The sequence below is a fragment of the Penicillium paradoxum genome, assembly GCF_028828445.1.
Source record: "Penicillium paradoxum strain IBT 22861 chromosome Unknown utg000007l_segment0_segment0, whole genome shotgun sequence".
Lineage (NCBI taxonomy): Eukaryota > Fungi > Ascomycota > Eurotiomycetes > Eurotiales > Aspergillaceae > Penicillium > Penicillium paradoxum.
Window position 1 is genome coordinate 2,959,832 of NW_026643185.1, and position 20,472 is coordinate 2,980,303.

At 49.2% G+C, this 20,472-nt stretch overlaps 8 protein-coding genes across 8 annotated transcripts; 4 read left to right on the forward strand and 4 right to left on the reverse strand.

Annotated features, from left to right (window-relative positions):
* Nucleotides 1-2,031: 2,031 nt before the first annotated feature.
* N7457_008628 (uncharacterized protein) lies at nucleotides 2,032-4,026 on the forward strand (the record flags this gene model as incomplete). Its single annotated transcript, XM_057179671.1, has 7 exons — nucleotides 2,032-2,202; nucleotides 2,263-2,506; nucleotides 2,557-2,646; nucleotides 2,701-2,912; nucleotides 2,960-3,434; nucleotides 3,489-3,730; nucleotides 3,793-4,026. 7 exons carry the CDS (start codon nucleotides 2,032-2,034, stop codon nucleotides 4,024-4,026), a joined length of 1,668 nt encoding a protein of 555 aa, XP_057028057.1.
* Nucleotides 4,027-5,510: 1,484 nt separating this feature from the next.
* On the forward strand, nucleotides 5,511-9,987 carry N7457_008629 (putative RNA helicase/RNAse III; the record flags this gene model as incomplete). The annotated part of the gene is made up of 7 exons (XM_057179672.1): nucleotides 5,511-5,615; nucleotides 5,666-5,694; nucleotides 5,751-5,802; nucleotides 5,854-6,106; nucleotides 6,164-6,311; nucleotides 6,366-7,430; nucleotides 7,503-9,987. The coding sequence occupies 7 exons, from the start codon at nucleotides 5,511-5,513 to the stop codon at nucleotides 9,985-9,987; spliced, it is 4,137 nt and encodes a 1,378-aa protein (XP_057028058.1).
* Nucleotides 9,988-10,171: 184 nt separating this feature from the next.
* Nucleotides 10,172-11,467, reverse strand: N7457_008630 (uncharacterized protein; the record flags this gene model as incomplete). Its single annotated transcript, XM_057179673.1, has 4 exons — nucleotides 10,172-10,501; nucleotides 10,602-11,094; nucleotides 11,156-11,391; nucleotides 11,444-11,467. 4 exons carry the CDS (start codon nucleotides 11,465-11,467, stop codon nucleotides 10,172-10,174), a joined length of 1,083 nt encoding a protein of 360 aa, XP_057028059.1.
* A 253-nt stretch (nucleotides 11,468-11,720) lies between these two features.
* On the reverse strand, nucleotides 11,721-12,635 carry N7457_008631 (pyrroline-5-carboxylate reductase family protein; the record flags this gene model as incomplete). The annotated part of the gene is made up of 2 exons (XM_057179674.1): nucleotides 11,721-12,016; nucleotides 12,086-12,635. The coding sequence occupies 2 exons, from the start codon at nucleotides 12,633-12,635 to the stop codon at nucleotides 11,721-11,723; spliced, it is 846 nt and encodes a 281-aa protein (XP_057028060.1).
* A 1,124-nt stretch (nucleotides 12,636-13,759) lies between these two features.
* On the reverse strand, nucleotides 13,760-14,230 carry N7457_008632 (uncharacterized protein; the record flags this gene model as incomplete). The annotated part of the gene is made up of 2 exons (XM_057179675.1): nucleotides 13,760-13,825; nucleotides 13,883-14,230. 2 exons carry the CDS (start codon nucleotides 14,228-14,230, stop codon nucleotides 13,760-13,762), a joined length of 414 nt encoding a protein of 137 aa, XP_057028061.1.
* Nucleotides 14,231-15,474: 1,244 nt separating this feature from the next.
* Nucleotides 15,475-16,972, forward strand: N7457_008633 (aldehyde dehydrogenase family protein; the record flags this gene model as incomplete). The annotated part of the gene is made up of 2 exons (XM_057179676.1): nucleotides 15,475-15,507; nucleotides 15,566-16,972. The coding sequence occupies 2 exons, from the start codon at nucleotides 15,475-15,477 to the stop codon at nucleotides 16,970-16,972; spliced, it is 1,440 nt and encodes a 479-aa protein (XP_057028062.1).
* A 359-nt stretch (nucleotides 16,973-17,331) lies between these two features.
* Nucleotides 17,332-18,940, forward strand: N7457_008634 (amidohydrolase; the record flags this gene model as incomplete). Its single annotated transcript, XM_057179677.1, has 5 exons — nucleotides 17,332-17,703; nucleotides 17,755-17,999; nucleotides 18,048-18,254; nucleotides 18,314-18,368; nucleotides 18,431-18,940. The coding sequence occupies 5 exons, from the start codon at nucleotides 17,332-17,334 to the stop codon at nucleotides 18,938-18,940; spliced, it is 1,389 nt and encodes a 462-aa protein (XP_057028063.1).
* Nucleotides 18,941-19,119: 179 nt separating this feature from the next.
* N7457_008635 (glycoside hydrolase family 88/105 protein) lies at nucleotides 19,120-20,223 on the reverse strand (the record flags this gene model as incomplete). The annotated part of the gene is made up of 1 exon (XM_057179678.1): nucleotides 19,120-20,223. One exon carries the CDS (start codon nucleotides 20,221-20,223, stop codon nucleotides 19,120-19,122), a length of 1,104 nt encoding a protein of 367 aa, XP_057028064.1.
* Between the last annotated feature and the right edge of the window lie 249 nt (nucleotides 20,224-20,472).

Here is a 20,472-nt window from a genome sequence, read left to right on the forward strand (position 1 = left end):
TCAACTAGTGCTTGGCTGGGATTCCGATCAGATATCGGGGAAGCAAGCTGAAAACTTACGTCTCGACGTTCAGCATCTAAAACTATCGTCAGACCAGACTGAATAGGCAGATGTATCTTCTAACAGACCTGTGAACATCGAGTAGCAGTGTCTGGCAGCACTATCTGCACTCAATCGCCAAATACACTCTTTCCCATTGATGAGGGTTAATTTTATGAGATTTTGCATTCGAAGCATGTGCTATCTATGGAGTAGAGGGGTAGTTGTTATGATGAAGGTGGAATCCTACATACCGTCGGTTCCGCTCGGGCCCAGATAGGAAAGGGGTTAGACGGGGAAGAATTGCCTTAACTATCCCCAACTGATTCCCCTTGAGAAAGGCCTTTCTCATAGCCGCTAATGGAAGAAACAGATTCTTCTCCGAGAAAACGATAGCCACGGTTGAGATTTGCCTCAATGGGATGTTTGGCAGTCGTATTGTCTGCCAATGAAAGAGAAAAGAATTGACGAGTCTGGGGTCTATGGTTAATAAGATTATAAGTTGCATTCAATCGAACTATCTTGCATAGTCAAACATCTCTGCGATGAGCCCTTCTGGGAGACTATGGTTCTTTAATTTAACCACTCCACGGGTTTTGGGTATGTCTAGTAGGGCCGCCGAGATAGCATCCCTCTGCTCGGGAGTTCCTTTCAATAACGACAGATCAAGAGTTTCTGGCATGGCTCTGGAGGTTTCTTCGGGGACTCGGCCTAGGAACAGTCTCTAAGAGAAAGGTTTGCAATATCTTGCTCTTGGACGATATGGATTCGGCATGAAAGTCTGAATGTACAAACGCAGTATATATATTCCCACGGAGATGATCTGCACTGGAAAAGCGCAAAGTAGAGCTTCATTTTGGAAGATGATGTTGAATCTATGCCAGGAGAGATCTCAGAAATGTGGATTACCTTCGATTTTAGAAAGGATTTTGTGTCTTTGATGATTCGAGGCAAATGCTCTCGAAATGATTTCCGAAAAGGGAATAAAACGCGTGCCAAGGTCGCCCCCAACTACACGCAACTTCCAATCAGAACCACGGCCGCGGATCACCTTCCTATTCTCCTCTCTTTCTTACTTTTCTCGTTTAAACAGATTAGACAAGTGATGTCACTTCAGCTCAAGGGTGTTGCGCTTATGATAATGCCTTGCTTCCTACCTTGGCGCTAAAGATGAGGTTTCCATCGATTCTGTCTACTCCGGACGCGATATGTGAACCAAAGTACGTCGGCGGAGAATGTATTTCATCCTTCATATTTGCTCGATATTTCCGTCCGGATTTCGTTTCCAAATTTTAGACAACGCAAGTCTGTACGGTCTATCAATTCAAAGGGAGGTGCCAAGGGTCGTGCCACCGGGCATCGCATCAAAGCCCTTTGAAGATTTCCTGGGCGTATAACAGCCACCGAAACTGCCCTATACACTCTAATATGAGCTTAGAGCGCCTCACCTGGAAATTTCTCGGCCCAAGTTCGAGAGGACACATATGCGGGACCAAGATACTTGCCCACGCGCAAGACCTCCCTGCTGGCGAAGGGATCGCCAGCAAGCACTTTCTTTGCCAACCTCGGGCCTCTCGTAATACAGAATGGTCGGACATGCAAACCTTGCTCAGATCGCAGAGAAACTTTATCAAGTGCCGCACTCAACGTCTTACGGCGGGCAAGAAGCGGCGCAAGCCCGAAGACGCCTGGGGACGCGGGGAAGTGGACCGCACGGCTGGTTTCCGTCCAATAGCCAGCCGATGAAGTCAGTTCGCTAAGGTGTTGGAGTTACTTACCTACCACATTCGAGTGTAGATACTAAGGTCTACCAATCATTCATGGCTACCTAGGTCCTCAAGGTCGACTATATGGACGTAATTTCTCTCGTGTTGCCGTGTTTGGACCCCTATAAAAGAATCAATCCTCCCCATCAAACTTCATGATATCTATTCATTTTCACTCTGAAATCTGTACTTGAGATAGAGGAATGCACCAAAGTATTTGATAGCCATGTCCGAGTTCGAAGCGTCGCCCAAGGCGTCCAACCACAATGATGTTATTCCCAAAGAGAAGGCTAACAGTCTCCAGCCGTCATCATCGACTGGAGAAGCGGGTGTGGGACAGATAGAAGAGACCAGGAATGGTCAATTCCATCGATCCTTTTCACCCCGTCAAGTCCATGTGAGATTCTAGTGGATGATGATCAGTGTATTTGTATGAAAGCATCTCACATCTAGGAAGATTATCTCTTTAGGCTCCAACATCGGAAGTGGTGTCTTTATTGCCACCGGCAAGGCCCTAGCCACTGGTGGCCCGGGCAACATGCTCATCGCTTACACAATGGTGTGCACTTGTGTTTGGGCGGTTCTGCAGTCACTTTCAGAAATGACAATCGCATTCCCGGTTTCTGGAAACTATATCGACTATGCAGATCGATGGGTTGACCCTGCTCTGGCTTTTGGTGCAGGGTTTGCCGAGTGGCTTGGTATGTGACCAAATCTTATGCAAGCCAGACGCCACTGCTAACCCTAGTAGGCTGGACGGCTATTGTTGGTTCTGAGGCAGGGTTTTTCAACGTCCTGGTTCAATATTGGGCCGAAGGGTCCATACCGCTAGCTGCTACGAGTAAGTAGACACACCCTTCCATCGTTAGTAGCGATGGTTGCTAACATCTTTAAGTAACAATATTCTTGGTCGCCTGTTTGGCTATCTTCGCTTTACCAAACAAAGTCTTTGCTTGGTTTGAATATGTAACATCCATCATCAAAATCGTGATATTCCTCATCATCATCGTGCTTTCCCTAGCCCTCGTTCTCGGAGCTGGACCCAATGGCTCTATGCACCGCGGAGACACCTGGACAGAACTTCCGCCCTTCCTCAACGGATTTTCAGTATGTCTACTCGTTATCAATTTGAAAGCTCTTACTCACAATTTTAGGGGTTCGCCAACTGTGCTATCCTTGCAGTGTGGGCAGTCGGCGACCAAGTGTTCATTGGTATTATGGGAGGCGAAGCCAAAAGTCCCCGATTCTCTATGGCTCATGCCACAAAACTTGTACCTTTCCGAGTCAACTTCATTTATGTGATAAGCGTTGTATTTATTACAGTGCTGGTTCCATCGGACGATGATCGCCTTCTCGGAGGTAGCGGCGTCGCAGCTTCGCCTTTCGTCATCGCCGTTCAGGATTCTGGCATCCCGGGAATTCCCTCTGTCCTGAACGCCGGAATGATTTGTGGTGTACTTGCTATTGCTGCTGAAGGTGTATATCTAGCCTCCAGAGTGCTGAGAAGCATGGCTCACCAGAAGCTCATTTGGGAAGGCCTTGCTAAGGTAGATTCCAAGGGGCGTCCACGGATGGCACTGATGATCACTTGCCTAATCGCAGTTGTCTTGTCATACATCCAAATTGCTGGTAAGAGGCTCTATAAAACTCATGATGAAAGAAGTATCTACTCACACAATCTAGCTGGGGGTCTCACTGTTTTGAACTGGTTGATTTCAATCACCAGTGCGTCTTTCTTTACCAATTGGATTATCATCTCTTTTGTCAACTGGCGCTTCCATCGTGCTCTGAAAGCACAAAATGACCCGCTTTTCACGGAAGTTTACGCCTGGAGATCCTCATGTTGGCCGCTTGCACCAGCATGGCTCATGCTTATCTCGGTGTTCCTCTTGGTTTGCTGTGTATTCTTGGGCATTGAACCACCCGTGAGTTCTCCAAAGCTGTTATCATGACTCCAAGATTTGTTCTAGAGCTAATTTCCATCAAGGGTGGCGATGGGTTTAGTGCATCAAACTTTTTCCAGTACATCCTTGGGTTGTTGCTAATCGTCACCTTCACCATTGGATACAAGGTTATCTATCGCACTCCTTGGAGGGATCCAAGAACGGCAGACTGCAAGACTGGTCGACGTCCTTTGGGCCCTGACGAGATAGCTGTGCTCGACAAGTACTATAGACAGCCGGCCTGGAGGAGGTTCCTGACCTACGTCCAGATATGGTAAGAGTGGAAGAGGAATATCTGCTAAGTCTGTCATATATACACATCCTATTTCGACACATACGAGCTGAATATTTGTTCGTTGATATGATGACTATATTTCCATGGTTTCAACCTTGGAAGTGAGTCTCACAACTTCCCGAACTATAAAGGAACCATTTTCTTCGAAGAAATTGACGTTGTATTCCTTCGCTAGACATTGAGATACCAAGTCGTCCAGAAGACCTGGAATAGGAAACGAAATTGGGGCTAGCGAAGGGAATCGATATCAATGACGGGTTTTACACACAATAAACAAAACATAGATAACAAGGTAAATGCTTTACATGTAGATTTACGCAGCCACTGTCACAATCTGAACAACTAGAATCATCGAATTCAAAGATAGGCCCCAAAAAGGGTCAAGACTTTCAGAAATTAAGAAGGTACATGATTACCGTAGATCAATGGGACTGTGAGGAATCCTTGACCCGGGAGCTCATGTACCTTTCAGCCACAGGCCTCATGCTATTGATATATTCCACACAATAGGCTGGATGCCACAACAGGAGTGCTTGCTCGCAGGTTCTCTCGAATGAGTGCTGCTGACCGACTGCTTCTGGTTACATTGGATTTGTAGGGCGGTTGCGGTGTAGGTCTTCGATATAATACCGTAACATCCCATGGAACAGATCACTGATCCAATATTGACAATAAATGTTCTCCTCATGGTGAAATTAGTGCTCGTACTGATCGAAGATTCGACTCTGTTGTGTAAAATAGGCAGGGAGTGTCTGGGGTGACCAAGTGGTTGTCCCGGAGACCTCGGTGTACTGACGAGGAACCTGCTGAGTTGAATACTCTGACTTTCCACTTGCTGTTCTTCTCACTTTGGGACCGGGTCAGAGGTATTGAGCCTACAGGGGACCAGATTCAGAAAATAGGAGCAGGAGTTCATGTAACCTTGCTTGATAGAGCCCGTTTCAAGGACCCCAATCCTCCGGAGTGAAGAACAAAGCAGCAGCTCAATGAAGACTGGTATAACTTCGGAGCGGTGAAACTATGAGCCTACAGTTTGATTTTTGGATCATTCACAATCCTCTTATGTCCAATTCGTGATCAATATACATCTATGTATGTCCATTTCCGTTGCCCTTTCCTGATATCCTGAGTACAGAGCAAGATTACTCCAGATTGAACCAATCCGCAAGATATCCAAGCTCCAGTAGTAGCGAAGAGATAAACATCATTATCTTTAGAGGCAGTACGGTCATCTCCAAGTGGACGAGACAAGCTGAAGTATACAAACAATTCAGGAAATACCCAGGCCTTGACGCTGATTGGCCCAAAGCTGCGCGATGGCCGTTGTGGGACGCCGTACCCCCACCAACAAACAGATTCCATCTCTTCACTCTTCTCATCTTTTATGTGTCTTCTTTTCATCTGCTTTGCTTTCTTCTGCTGTAAATCACTTCTATTGACCTATCTCATTTGGAGCGTTATCCCATCATGGACTCAACAGCTATGGTGGGCTGCGATGGGGCTAACTACCGGTCTCGTAGCTACCAGCTCGAGATGTTGGAAGCTAGCCGCAAAGAGAACATCATTGTCGCGGTACGCTTTCTTGTCTGATACATGAGACACATGCTGATGATCTGTTGTAGATGGATACAGGGAGTGGAAAGACCCATATGTATGTTTTGTGGTGACACTTCATTTATCGGAACATTATCTGATTGTCTATCTCAGTGCTGTTTTACGGATTTTAGATGAACTCGAGGCTGGCAATTCTCGAAACAAAGTGATTGGACTTATATGTTTCTAAGATGTTCTAGGCTCACAAGTATCACAGCTCATCTGGTTTCTTGCCCCGACTGTGGCGTTGTCCCTTCAACAACATGCAGTCATCAATAGCCAGATACCTTCAGTCAAGACTAAAGTCCTGACGGGCCTTGATAATGTTGATCGTTGGACCGACCAGGGAATTTGGGACAAGTTCCTCAAGGATGTGCGCGTTGTTGTCTCCACATATGCTGTCCTTGCTGATGCTTTGACTCATGGTTTCGTTCGAATGTCCCGACTTGCTCTACTGATTTTTGATGAGGGTATGTGACATTTTGCAAGACATTTGAGAGCTTCGACTGATATTATGTGTAATGCAGCTCATCATTGTACACGACGTCATCCAGCAAACAAGATAATGCAGAACCATTACCATCCTGCTTTGTTGAGGGCTGGTCCAGATGCCGTACCACGGATTTTGGGTCTCACTGCTAGCCCAGTGGTCCGATCAAGCAATAATGAGCTCGAGTCAGTCTGGATCTCAGTCTGCCTCACGACTGCATTCTGACCATATTTTCACAGAACGATCGAATCCAACTTGAACGCAGTATGTAGGACTCCACGGGTCTTTCGCACTGAGCTCCTGGAAAATACACATCGTCCCCATCTAGAGCGTTTGAATTACACTCCTTTTGGTGAAATGCATTACGGTATTGGCAGCCGACTACTTTCACCACTCATGAATTGTTGCAGTGCCTACAACATAGAAGATGACCCCTGGATCGAATCATTGCGGTCGAAGGAAAAGACCGCTGAGCTCCAGCAAGCTCTTGCATCAGGTAAAACATTTTGCAGCGAGCAACTAAGGACGTTTCAGGCGCGCAGCTGTCACATCTATGAAGAGCTGGGGGGTTGGGCCGCAGACTTCTTTATCAGTGCTTCGATTGACCAACTTCAACGCTCAATCCAAGATGCCACTGAAATGTCACATTTGGACCGGATGGAAAGGGTATATCTCTTGGAACTACTGCTCGCAATGCCTGTGCCTGATCCAGACGAGGAGAATATTCACATATCCCCCAAACTTGAAGTGCTTCTAAACTTCCTTGAGAAAATGGATAGACCTGGATTTTCTGGACTATTATTTGCCAATCAGCGAGCTACTGTTGGTGTTTTAGCACGCCTGTTGGCTCATCATTCCAAAACAAGAGACCGCTTCCAGTGCGCTGCTTATGTTGGCTGGTCGAGCGATAGAAACCGCAAAGGCTCTCTGGGTGACCTACTCCATCGGGATATGCAGCGGGATACTCTCGATGAGTTCAAAGCTGGTCGAAAGAACCTGATCATTGCCACAGATGTTCTCGAGGAAGGCATTGACGTAAGCGCATGCAGCTTGGTGATTTGTTATGATAAGCCAGCAAACCTGAAGTCCTTTGTCCAGCGACGTGGTCGTGCTCGACATCAAGAATCCACATACGCTGTCCTCATCTCAACTCAAGACGATTCGTTGAGCCTTCATAGATGGCAGGAACTTGAGCAAGCAATGATCAAAGCGTATCAAGATGATGAGCGACAGCGCCTGAAAATGTTGGAACATGAAGTCAAGGAGGAGAATGTGACTGAAACACTCTGGGTAGAAAAAACCAAGTAAGGGCAGTCTGAGGACAGAATAAGCGCATTCTAAGCCATTGTTGAAGTTCTACTAACTGACTTGGATAGTGCGGTCTTGACAGCAGACGATGCAGTGCAACACTTGCTCCACTTCTGCGACGTCTTACCAACAGATGAATATGCTGATAAGCGACCGACGTTCTCCTTCCAGGAAAATAGTGCTGGACTACTTTTGGGTACCGTTACCCTGCCAAATTCCGTGCATCCGACTGTTAGGCAAACAACAGGGAAATCCTGGTGGCGTACGGAGCGGGCAGCCAGAAAGGAGACAGCATTCCAAGCCTACAAGGCTTTGTATGCGTATGGGTTGGTCAACGACAACATGTTGCCATTGACACGGAAGCCAGAGCTGAGGTTCTCAGAACAGGAGAATCTTCCGTCCATTGTGGAGGCTGCAGAACAGTATGATCCCTATGTAGACCTTGCACAGGGCTGGACTTCCGGTCAGTTGTGTCAGACACGACTGCACATATGCAGAAATGGCTCTGTAGATGATGATCTAGCTGTGTCCTTAATTTTGCCACGGTTAACTCGGATACCGGACCCTATTCCTCTCTACTGGGATCTCGAAACCACCTTAACCCTCTCCTTTCATCCGCAAGCAGCGTCTTTTCAGACGACAGTTGACCAACTTGAGCAAATGAGAAGAATCACAGCTCTCTATCTACAGGCCCCCAGCTCGCGCCCGCGTGGGGAGGAACGCGATTACATTGCCCTCTTTGTGCCTGATATTCCACATGAAAAACTAGGCCTATGGCTTGCGCAATACGATGGAAAGGAGCCCGCTTTGGAAGTATATGCAAGAGATCCAACTTCGCCTCCAGTGGGTATCGTTCGCGACCAGTCCAAATTCAGCGAGCCTCGCACATTCAACAGGTGGGTTGTGCCAGTCCAAATCACAAAATCCTCGCCTATTGAAGTGGACTCTTCATCACTCCCGCGTCGACGAAACTTACTTCAAGTCCGTGCAATGGCACTTGCCGAAGATGGAGAGGCAGAGGCACCAAAGAAGTCCTATATTGTCCCTGCTGCATCGTGCGATATCGACAAACTCCCGGTGAAACAGGCTGTCTTTGGGCTCTTTATTTCTGCTATTCTCGATCGGCTGGAGGCATCATTGGTGGCCCATCGATTGAACGATACTGTTCTGAGAGGAGTGGGGATCCAACACATCCGCCATGTCATTACGGCTATCAGTGCGCCCATTGCACAGGCCAGTACCAACTATCAGAGATACGAGTTCTTTGGTGACTCCGTTCTTAAATTTACAGTCAGTTGCCAGCTCTTCTTCCGGAATTCGAATTGGCACGAAGGGTATCTGTCGGAAAGCCGTGACAAGCTCGTCCAGAACACTCGCCTGGCTCGTGCAGCCCTAGATACTGGTCTTGACTCCTTCATCCTCACAAATCGATTCACGCCCCGGAAATGGTCCGCACCGTTGATCAGAAACAAGATGGAACCATCAACAGCCAAAAGGAAACTGTCGTTGAAGGTCCTGGCAGATGTTGTCGAATCCCTCATTGGCGCAGCATACATAGATGGTGGAATCCGGAGAGCGCAAGCTTGTCTCCATCGCTTTTTGCCTGAAATCGATCTTTTCACGGACGATATTTCGCCCGCCATTCTCCCACCAGGCAAGGGCGTGAGTAACCTAATCAATCACGAAAGATTGGCCGGTTTGATCGGCTACACTTTCAATGATCCTGCTCTTTTGACTGAAGCGCTCACTCATGCATCTTGTGAGTACGATACAACCACACAATCCTACCAACGCCTCGAGTTCCTTGGCGATGCTGTCCTCGACATGGTCGTCATGGCAGTGATAGCAGCCCACCCCGTGGAAATGGACCAGGGCCCCATGACACAGTTGAAACACTCCGTTGTGAATGCCAACCTACTCGCCTTCTTTTGCATGGAGCTCTGCGCTCCAGATGAACCCAACCACGTCCCCCAATTCAACAATGGCGAAGTCTACCTAGTGCCACACTACGACCAGATCCACTTATGGCGCTTCCTCCGCTCCCATGGACCCAACATCAACGCCGCCCGCGAGGCATGTCTCGAGCGACACCAGATTCTTCGTGAAGAGATCCATAACGCCCTGAGAAACGGGACTCAGTACCCGTGGGAATTGTTTGCCCGTCTGCGCCCGGATAAATTCTTGTCTGATATCATCGAGAGTGTCATTGGTGCGATCTTCATCGATTGTGGTGGAAACCTGGATGTCTGCTATGCATTCGTGGAACGTATCGGGCTTGTGTGGTACGTCCAGCGCATTATTGCCGATAAAGTTGATGTTGTCCATCCGCGCAACACCGCGCAGAACATGGTGAAGGGCGTCGGCACGTTGGTCTTCAAGCGGAAGAGGATTGAAGCTAAAGGTGTGGCTACCTATCGATGCTCGGCGATTGTCAACCAAAACGAGATCGCACTGGTGGAAGGTTGTGCTTCTGCCGAGGAGGCTGAAGTCAAAGTCGCCAATGTTGCGATCGAGTACTTGACCTTGCACCCTTTGGAACCTAAAACAGCTTGAAACTTGGAGCCCGGAAGATTTACACTGAGTCGCTTGAATAGCTTGTGAATATTCCATTTTTTTTTAAGATACCATTTGATGAACGCTGTAATTGAATTGTTCTGAGTGGAATTGATAGCAATGTAGCAGGTAATGACCACTTGTAAATAGCGTACTCAACCCTAGTCTATTCCGTTCCCTTGTCTCACTTCCCAGTACGCTTAGACCGCCGCACAGGTGCGGTTGGTGACTCTTCTTCCCTCGTTGTCTCCATATAATTCTCTACTTCAGAGCCAGAAGCCTCCGTCTGCTCTTCCGAGCTGGAAGCTACCATCACACCCTCTTCCGTGCCCTCGGAGGACTGGTTATCAGCATCCGCCGGCGACACGGGCTCCCAGGTTCTCTCGGCTGACACAGAATTCTGTCGTAGACTGGTGAGAATCCTTGTTGCCTCACTTTCCACGCCGTTCCAGGCTCTACAGCTGCCACATCGCCAGCGGCCAAGCTCTTCTGGTGTTTTGATCCCGGGTGGTGCCTGGCCGTTTACAAGGCGACACGCGTCGCAGATCATAACCATCCGGTTGCGAGGCTGGGTCTCATCTTCTCCCAATAGAACATCCAAGATACGGTCATACCAGTGTGGTTGTTCGATGTATTCCCCATTTTGAGGGAATGCGTTTGGCGCAAAGCCAGATTGGTCGGTGGGTGGTTGAGGGGGGGAAAGGAGAGGGTGGATATTGTTGTTGTTGTTGGGGTTGGTGGCCGCCTTGGGCTAGTTCGAGGGGAGGAGAAGGAGAATAAGGGAAGGGCTGGGTGGTTGGGGGCAGCGATGAGAAGGAACGAGGGCGGATGTTCGCAGTGGGTGGCGGTGGGAGACCGGTACGGGCCGCATGTTGTTGTTCCTGAGGAGGCTGGCGTTTGTCGCCATCTGCCTTTGGGCCTGGCGAAGGCTTGGGAGATCCGCCGCCATACTTCTCGAGCAGTTGCTGGGTGGAGTTGTACTTGGTAGCTATCTTCAATTTCTCGATCGTCTCCTCGCGCTGTTTGTTGTAGTCGTCGAGGTGCTGCTGGATGCGGGAAATTCGGTATTCGAAAAGCGTGACGCCAGTCTTGCGCACGGTGTAGATCCTGATAGAAAGAGAGATAGGTGTTAGCGGTGGTCGAGTATGCGAGGTATACGTCAACGTACAGGATTGGCCCGCCCGCGATAGCGGCATATTCTTTGACGCCCCAGCTCTCCCATCCTAGCACTAAGGCGAGAATGATGGAGTAGAATAGATAGGCAAATGTTGAGTAGAGAGTCCAGAGAGCCTTAAACCGTCGGGAAGACTGACGGTCCTGGTCGAGTTGTGCGGTCGCTTGCGCGATCTTTGTCGAGAGCGTGGACAAGGTCTTTTCAAATGAAGCTGCAGAGTTGTCATCGCCCTTGATATAGTTAGCGACCGTCAACGAAAGACAATATCATCCCAAGGCTCACCTTCCAGGGCCAAAAAGACACCATTATTGCTGATACATAGTTTGCATGAGCGCTAAGGAGAGGCGATGGAGCTTCACCGTCGAGCTCTTAGGAGAGCGTCCGCGCACGGGCCACTTCCAGCTCCAAGTCGAGCAGTTGGAGGTCTACGAGATCTATCACCTACAATAGGAGGCACTCAATTGATTGTTTTTTCTTTTTTTCTCTTTTTTGCATCGCGCATAGTCATGGGAGCTGCACTTCACAGATTCCATCTATTTATTTTTCTTTAATACCATCTCTATAGCTTGGCGCCCAACTCAGCGGACCGAGTGGTGGCAGCCTGGACAGCCTTGTCCACAATCTCCTTAAAGTTGAGGGCCTCGAATGTCTGGAGAGCAGCATAGGTAGTACCATTGGGGCTGGTCACGTTTTTACGCAGCTGACCAGGGCTATCAGAGCTCTCAGCCAGCATTTTACCTGCACCAAGACATGTCTGGCTAGCCAAACGAGTGGCCTGGTCTTCAGGAAGACCAAGAGCAGTAGCACTTGCGACCAAATGTTCGACCATGGCGAAGAAGTAGGCGGGTCCCGATCCTAATCAAGTTAAATTGATGCGCGGTGATGACACGCCATATGTGGCTTTTCAAGAAAAGGAGAACTCACCAGACAACCCCGTGACGACATCGAGAAGTGCTTCCCGTTCCACCCACTCGGTCGCCTGGCTCACGCTTCCGAGAACCGCATTCACAAGCTCCTTCTCGGCTGGTGTGACATCCGCGCTGGCAAAGACGCCTGAGGCACCCTCACCCACCAGGGCGGGGGTGTTGGGCATGACGCGAACAGTGTGAGGGATACGGTTATCAGTGGTCTTCAACCATCCTTGCATGCTATCAAGAGTGATACCGGCAGCAATGCTGAGGACAACGGGCAGCTCTGCGCGCGGCGACCAAGCATTACCGAGCTCCTCGCACACGCCCTTGGTAACTTGGGGCTTGACGGCGATGATGACCAAATCGGCATCGGCTCCAGCCTCGATATTAGAAGTAGTCGTGCGTACTCCGAGGGCGGCGATCTTTTCGCGGTTGACGTCCCATGGCTCGGAGACGTAGATATTCTGCTTGTTGATGCCTTTGGCGACCAGGCCACCGATGATGGCGGAGGCCATGTTGCCACCGCCGATGAAGGCCAGCTTGCTCTCTTGTAGGGACGGCATTGTATGTGATTCGAAGAGTGAGTGTAGTCCAAGTGGGAGTCCTCAAGACCTGGAGAGAATCCCGCACTTATGTAACATCTTGGTGGGGCTTATCGCCCGGCCCGGGACATGGGTTTCTGTTTTTACTCCAAGTCTCTCTTGTTTCTTCTGTTTCTGATGTTTCTTATGTTTCTAGAATTGGATATCCTTGTTCACGAACTATTTGACGCATGCCAATACAATCATAGTATTAGAACCGCTTAATAGCTGGTTCAACAGGTCCATGTGGCCAAATTGGGGTCAAAAGGCCTACTACAAGACGCACAATGCGGGGAACTCGGGACGTATCCGATTCTCCAACAGTCAGTGCTGTCTCTCCAATTCGGGGCAACTAGTCAAATCAACTGAGGGGTGTCAAAACGGCCATGTCCCTTGACAACGTTCATTTCATCGACATCTGCATGTTTAGTCTTGAATGTCCAGACAGCAGAAGGGATGAAGTGGAGCGCCCGCTAAATGTCTAGTGATCAAACAAGGCTTGGAGGCTTGGGCGTGGCCAGGCAGTCTTCTGGGGCAGATCAAGGGGGTCGTATCGTTCAAGCGCCCGTTGGATGGCCCCTGAGTGCGGCGGATTGGCATTATTAGTTAAGGGGAGGCAGTCCACCAAGTCTGATGGGCTAGAATTGCCATCTAACATTAGTGGAAGTATTGTAAACTCACAAAACATCGTGAGATCAAGAAATTGACTTTACTTTCACTAGAGAATGGTCATATCGTGTGCTCCATGCTGAACAGTTCTATTCATAAGATGTTATGAAGTGCAGGTAGTTTGTATATATATTCAACTAGTATAGAATGTTTGATTTCGTACAGCAGTTCTTGCTATTGAGGGATTCAATATCCATAATCAGGCTCATTTATAACAGAATAAAAAGATCAAATTCATAGGGTATTCAAGAAAACGAAGCAAAATCGGGTTCTGGGCTTGAAGATCACAAATTCAGTCTGAGCCCACCCAAAAGCCCATCGAAAAACGCGGGATGTTATAATACAGTTGCGCATGGGGAAAATTCAGACATTACGACAGCAAAGAACAGAAAAGAGACCGCATGGTTCATGACTCGTAGCAGTATACAAGGTATCAATTAGTAGACCCGGCGGGCGTGGCTTCCACGTCCATCAGTGCCATGCATGCGGCGAGTTCCAGCAGCCTTGTCATAGGATGTTAGCTCATATACAAATTCAAGTAGCGTTGTGTTGCTTCATACCTTGACTGCAGGACGATGCGTCAGACTTCCTTTCAGCCTCAACATAGCGCCCGAGACTTTGTCGCCTAGTGTAGGTTTGCGCCGATGGTGGGTATGAGTAGCAGTTGCTCCATGGCGATTCCGGGTACCAAAGCGTCTTCGAGTACCAACGCCCTTCCCGGTGCGGCCGGCGTGAGTAGCACCGACATGGGCCGGGCCGGCACGAGTGTGACCGGCGGTGGGATTTTGGTGGGTGGTCGTGGTGGTCTTCACCGTGCGCGACTTCGCATTGCGACCTTTGAGTCTGGTCATCAGCGTAGGTCTGCTGGTACTAGTGGTGGTGACAGCTGGACGACGTCGATGGAACATTTTGATAGATTGAGATAGCTTGTGTGGAGACCAATATGGATGGTATAATATGATTTGTGTTTAACGATTTGAGTTGATTTAGATTCTTGAGTGGAGATGAGGGTATTTAAGTAGGCTGCAGAAATAAGCTGTTAGTTGTGTTCCCTGCTTGTATTCACCTTGATACTAGTCAAGATTCAAAGGAAACGTATTCCAAGCATCGTGTCGCCTTCGATGATAGCGGATTAGGAATGTTGACGAAGAGGCGCGCGTGCGGCACGTCATCCGAAGAACGATCGTCGCTGAAGAGTTCCAGTGAGCGTCCACAAGCCACACATTAAGCGTTTTTCCCGAAATAACAACATATGTTATTGGTAGCTTTTCCTTGCCGATCCCTACTGTGGACAGGGATATAGATTGATCCTACGTCGGAATGATGACAACCTGAACAGGATATCGATGCGGCGAGGAATACGGCAGGATGTCAACTGAAGGACATGGATGCTGCCCAACTGCCCCAGTCCATATCAGAGAGGATGATGTCACGGCATATCGTTGGCCTGTGCTCAAGCCACGAGATATTGATTCGGACACTTTCCTCTGCAAGTTCTTTCAACGCTAGCTGCAGGATTATCCGACGTCGCTACGGCGGGATTAGCACCATCCAATATGCATAAAGGGCTTTAGTCCGATCTATGTCAACCACGTCCTTGGGATGAAGTGCCTCGGTACCTGCTAGGCAGTATCTTTCCCTGCAAGCCAAAGTCATGACCATTCTCCACCATGATGAGACCGAAAAATGTCTAATGATGGGAAGAACAAAGTCGGAGATCCCGCTGTGGTTCAAAAGCTCTATATGACTGGGCGCTTTGAATCCGCGGAACTTAGAGATACCTTCAGTGCTGCATGGGATGCCGATAACTCCTCGGGTTGATGTGTTGGGCCTTGCAAGGAGAATAAGGCCATGAGGGTCGCATACCCCGCAGTGTGCCAAGGCCCAACGTTTCAGAAAGTTCGCTGAATCACTAGTAAAAGAGGGAGATATGACTGTCAGATCATGCATTGATTTCCATTTGAAGGCAAAATCCCCCCAAAGAGGTCGCATTGCGGGGTACTATACCAGGTACGAGGTGATTAGGTACACTCGCTAGCTTCTTCTCGACCTCGGGATTCGGGGCTTCAGTCCATGGAGTTAAGAGACACCCCTCGCCATTTTTCCCTCCTTCAGTATCAATCCCTTAGAATTGAACCTTGAAGCTATCAAGATGCCTGCCGCCGTCAAACCCTTGGACTTTTCTGTGAGTTTCTTGGAAAGGTCAATACAACCAAATTCATGACTAATTGTCAGCTTAACAGACATTCCACAATGTAATCAATAATGAATTGACGACAACGTCTGAAACACGGCACGGTATTAACCCGGCCAATACTAAGCCCAACCCGCCCGTACCTGTTTCGACCCAGGATGATCTCGATAAGGCTGTCAAGGCGGCTCGAGACGCTTTCAAGGGATGGGCAAAAACGTCCTTTGATGAGCGGCGCAAAGCGCTGCATGCCTATGCGGATGCCATTCAAGCTAACATCGACGGATTTGCCCAAATCCTTACAATGGAGCAAGGCAAACCCTTAACTCAAGCATCAACCGAGATCGAAATGGCCGGTGTGTGGATTCGAGGCTTGGCTTCAATTGAGATCACGGACAATGTCCTCCAGGAGACCGAAGATCTGAAGATCATTCAACGCTACACACCCCTTGGCGTGGTGGGCGCGATCGTACCCTGGAATTATCCAGTCCTCTTGGCCATTGGGAAGATAGCGGCTGCTGTCTACACGGGAAATTCTGTCATCGTCAAGCCATCTCCTTTCACGCCGTACTGCGACTTGAAATTGGCCGAGCTCGCTGCCAGCTTCTTCCCTCCCGGTTTGGTCCAATGCTTGAGCGGCGATGAATCTCTCGGCCCGATGTTCACCGAGCACCCTGGTATTGATAAGATCAGCTTTACTGGCTCTATTCCCACAGGAAAACGGGTAATGGCTGCGTGCGCCAAAACTCTCAAGCGAGTCACACTCGAGCTCGGCGGCAATGACCCAGCGATTATCTGCGAGGATGTTGATATCGATGCCATTATCCCCAAAATTGGCCTTAAATCCTATCTCTGCTCTTCACAAATTTGCATGATGATCAAGCGACTCTATGTCCACGAAAAAATCTATGACGCGTTCTTGGCCAAATTAGTCACCTTTGTGAAGACGCTAAAAGTCGGCGCTGGTACCGAGCCAGATGTCTTCTTGGGACCGGTCCAAAATCAGATGCAGTTCAATAAGGCCAAAGATCTGTTCAATAGCATTTCTACCGAGAACCTGAAACCCGCGCTTGGGGGCTCGATCGAGGACTCTGTCGGGTACTATATCCACCCGACCATCATCGATAACCCTCCAGAGACATCCCGGGTTGTGCAAGAAGAGCCATTTGCTCCCATCCTGCCAGTCCTGAAATGGTCTGACGAGGATGACGTTCTTGAGCGTGCGAATGCTCTGGAAACCGGACTGGGTTCTTCTGTCTGGAGCAAGGACTTCGAACGCGCAACTCGGATGGCAAATCAACTTCAGTCCGGGAGCGTGTGGGTCAACAGTCACTTCGATGTGTCGCCGACTACACCCTTCGGTGGCCACAAGCAGAGTGGCTTGGGTGTGGAGTGGGGTCTTGCTGGTCTCCTTGGATACTGTAACTCTCAGACTCAGTGGCTCAAGAAGAGCTTCTAGTCCTTGGTTTTAGCTTGGTTCTTCTTGAATAGGCACTCTCGGTATCAAAGCAGGAATTCACTCGGAATGATGCCCGATCAACCGAATTCCATGTTAGTAGTCTCCCATATAGATGTCATGGGAAATATGTAAACCCTAACCGATGTCTTCTTATCTTATCGCGATACCCCCCAATGCGGGACACCTCGTACATCGGCGATCTCCGTTGTGCTCTTCGTCACAAGTGGGGATATCTCTGGCTCAGATTCAAGATCCTCCATATAGCCCCTTGGATTGCTCTAGACAGAGCTGGGATCACTGCAAACTAGACTGGGAACCACGTCCGCGGCAACCGGCCTTGCGTTGTGAACACTCCCACCATGCTGTACACTCATGCCACTGTCGTGACAGTGGATGCCTCACGTCGTATTATCACCGACGGAGCAATCCGAGTCATTGGGAATACCATTGTGGATATTGGGAAGACAAATCTTCTCAAAGAAAAATATGTCGCAGACGAAGAGTGCGATCTCTCTGGTCGAATTGTCATTCCGGGATTGATCTCGACACACATGCATACCGCACAGACTCTGCTACGCGGTACAGCTGATGATCTCGAGCTGGTTTCGTGGCTATGCGAGAGGATCTGGGTTCTTCAAGGGAATTTTACAGCGGAGGATGGATACGCCGCAGCACGATTGAGTATCGGGGAGATGTTGAAATCAGGGACCACCTGCTTTTTGGAAAGCATGGTATGGTAATATCACTTCGAAGCTTCGCCACAGAAACTAATTTTAAAGCAGTTCGCCGACCGATATGGCTTTGATGGGCTGTGTCGCGCGGTTGAAGAGAGTGGTATTCGTGGCTGTCTGGGTAAAATTGTCATGGATATTGCGAAGTACGCCAAGGATGATGCCTGGGCTATGCATCCTGGCCTCGTTGAGAATCGTGAGATGTCGCTACTTGGGACCGTGAAAATGTGGGAGAAGTGGAATGGTGCAGCCGATGACAGAATTAGAGTTTGGTTTGGTGCCAGGACTCCGGGAGGGTATGAGACAGCAGTGCCTCTGGAGATCGCTTGCTGATCATTGAATAGAGTGTCGGACGCCTTGTACAAGGAAATGACCGCGATTTCCAAGGAAAAGGGTATACCCATTACCATGCATTGCGCCGAGGTCAAGGCAGATCGTGACTTTTTCGCCTCGGTCTCGCATACACCAATGTCATACTGCGACTCGGTGGGCCTGTTGACTGATTCGACGGTCCTGGTGCATATGGTTCATCTGGACGACTCCGATATTAAGTGAGATTGATGATATGATCCAAGGGATGCAATGAAAACTGACGCAAGTTAATCTTAAGGCTTCTGTCGGCATCCGGGACACATGTTGCACACTGTCCAACATCGAATGCAAAGGTATGTTGTGTTAGCAGTGTAAACTGGTTTATCAAATATCTCTAACCTTCGGTGGTGTGCAGCTTGCTTCAGGAATCTGCAGGGTGCCAGATCTCCAAAATGCTGGAGTCAATATTGGCCTGGGTACCGATGGCGCACCGTGTAACAACACTTGTGATCTTTTGCAGGAGATGAAGCTTGCGGCCATTATCCACAAAGGAATCTCGCAGGATCCGACGGTGGTTCCAGCGGAAGATGTCCTGGAAATGGCTACAATCAATGGTGCCAAAGCGCTGGGCTTGAGTGACAAAATCGGCAGCCTAGAAGTTGGGAAGAAGGCTGATTTCGTGGCGATCGATGTTCGCGGAATCCATACTCAGCCTTGGTTCAACCCGGTCAGCGCGGTGGTCTATACCACAACAGGACGGGATGTCGATCTCGTGGTGGTGAACGGGAAGGTCGTTGTACAGAACGGGGTATTGATGACAATGGACGAGGAGGAAATTGTGAAGGAAGCGCAAATAAGAAGTCAAGAGGTAGTCGAACGGGCTGGGTTGGTTGAAAAGGTCCAGGGCCGCTGGCCAGTCGAATGATCGTATGAAAAAGAGGCAGAGGAAGTAAAAAGTGCTGGATCGACCTGGGCATGTCATTCTAAGTTGTGCATTTCAAATTTTACGATCAGAAACCATGCAAAACGTTTGTTCATATAGAGCTCTATAATCCGGATCATCGAACACTAAATCCTTATCTTCAGTAGACTTATGCGTCTATCTCATAGCAGATCCCGCAATGCTTCACCCAAGGCCATAATAGCTATGGCTTGGCCATAAGGCATCGAGGTCAGGGGAATCTTCTTATAGAACTCCAGACAGTCACCCATTCCCGTGCCAAAGCTGGTATTCTGCAATTCGCCCTTCTCATCCACATATCCCATCACCGCAGTGATGGCCCTTTCAGCAACAGGGCGGTATTTGGCACCGATATAGCGTTTCCGAACTGCTTTGAGGATCCCATAGGCAAATCCAGCAGTCGCAGAGGCTTCCAAGTACGAATCAGGATGATCCAGAAGTGTGTGCCACGCGCCCGATGACGATTGAAGACGTTCGAGGGCCTCACATTGCGCCTCGAGAGTATCAATCAGGTGGAGACGAATGGGATCATTGGGCTGAAGGTCGAGCAACTCGATGATTTCGGGGATAACGATGGTGACCCAGCTGTTTCCACGAGCCCATCGCGCATCCGCAAAATTATGTCCACCATCCTCAAAAGTCCATCCGTGGAACCAAAGACCAGTCCTTGTATCGAAAAGGTACTTGATGTGGGTGAGGAATTGCTTTTTTGCTTCCTCGATATAATGGGGTCGATTGAGGAGCTTTCCAATCTTAGCCAGTGGCATGACAGTCATCATCAGAGTGTCATCCCAGAGTTGCTGGTGGTTTTCCGTGATATAGGTGACGTGCTGCATACCCCCGTAGCGCGTTCGGGGGAGGTCGTGCATCGCCCACTCAGCCCAGGCATCCAGCCATGGCAGATATGTGGCATTACCGGTCTTCTCGTAAACGTATGCCAGAGTCAGGAAGACGGCCATGGTGTTGATATTCTTGGTGGTGCCACCTTCGGCAAAACGCGCAGCAAACCAGTCCTCGATGATGCGCAACAGTCGCTCGTCTCCGGTCAGTTCGTAGTATTTCCACACGCCGTACAGCCCAATGCCATGTGTCCATTCCCAACCCTGCCATGACTTTGTATCGATAATGCGGCCATCAGGAAGTGGCAGCAGGAATCTTCCGGTCTCATCTTTGATATTGACCAAATTGTCGATGAGCAGGTTCACGGCTGTATGGATTTCGGGGCCCGTGGGCTTGGTGGACGACATTGTGTGATGATTAGAGAATTGACTCTTCTCTCGGGTTTTCGACGAATGATATTGTCAACGTCGACCTTTTCTCCAGGAAAGAAACCAATATTATCTCCCGTTGTTTCCAAAGCTCTTAAGGGTTGGCTCTAGTTCTTCCACTAATGAGGTCTGCTTTAGAACGCCACGAGGCATCCCCCGCGCGGACAAAGCGTGATTCGGGTGAGCGATGGCCGAGTTATAACCTCTAAACATACTCTGCAAGGGGAT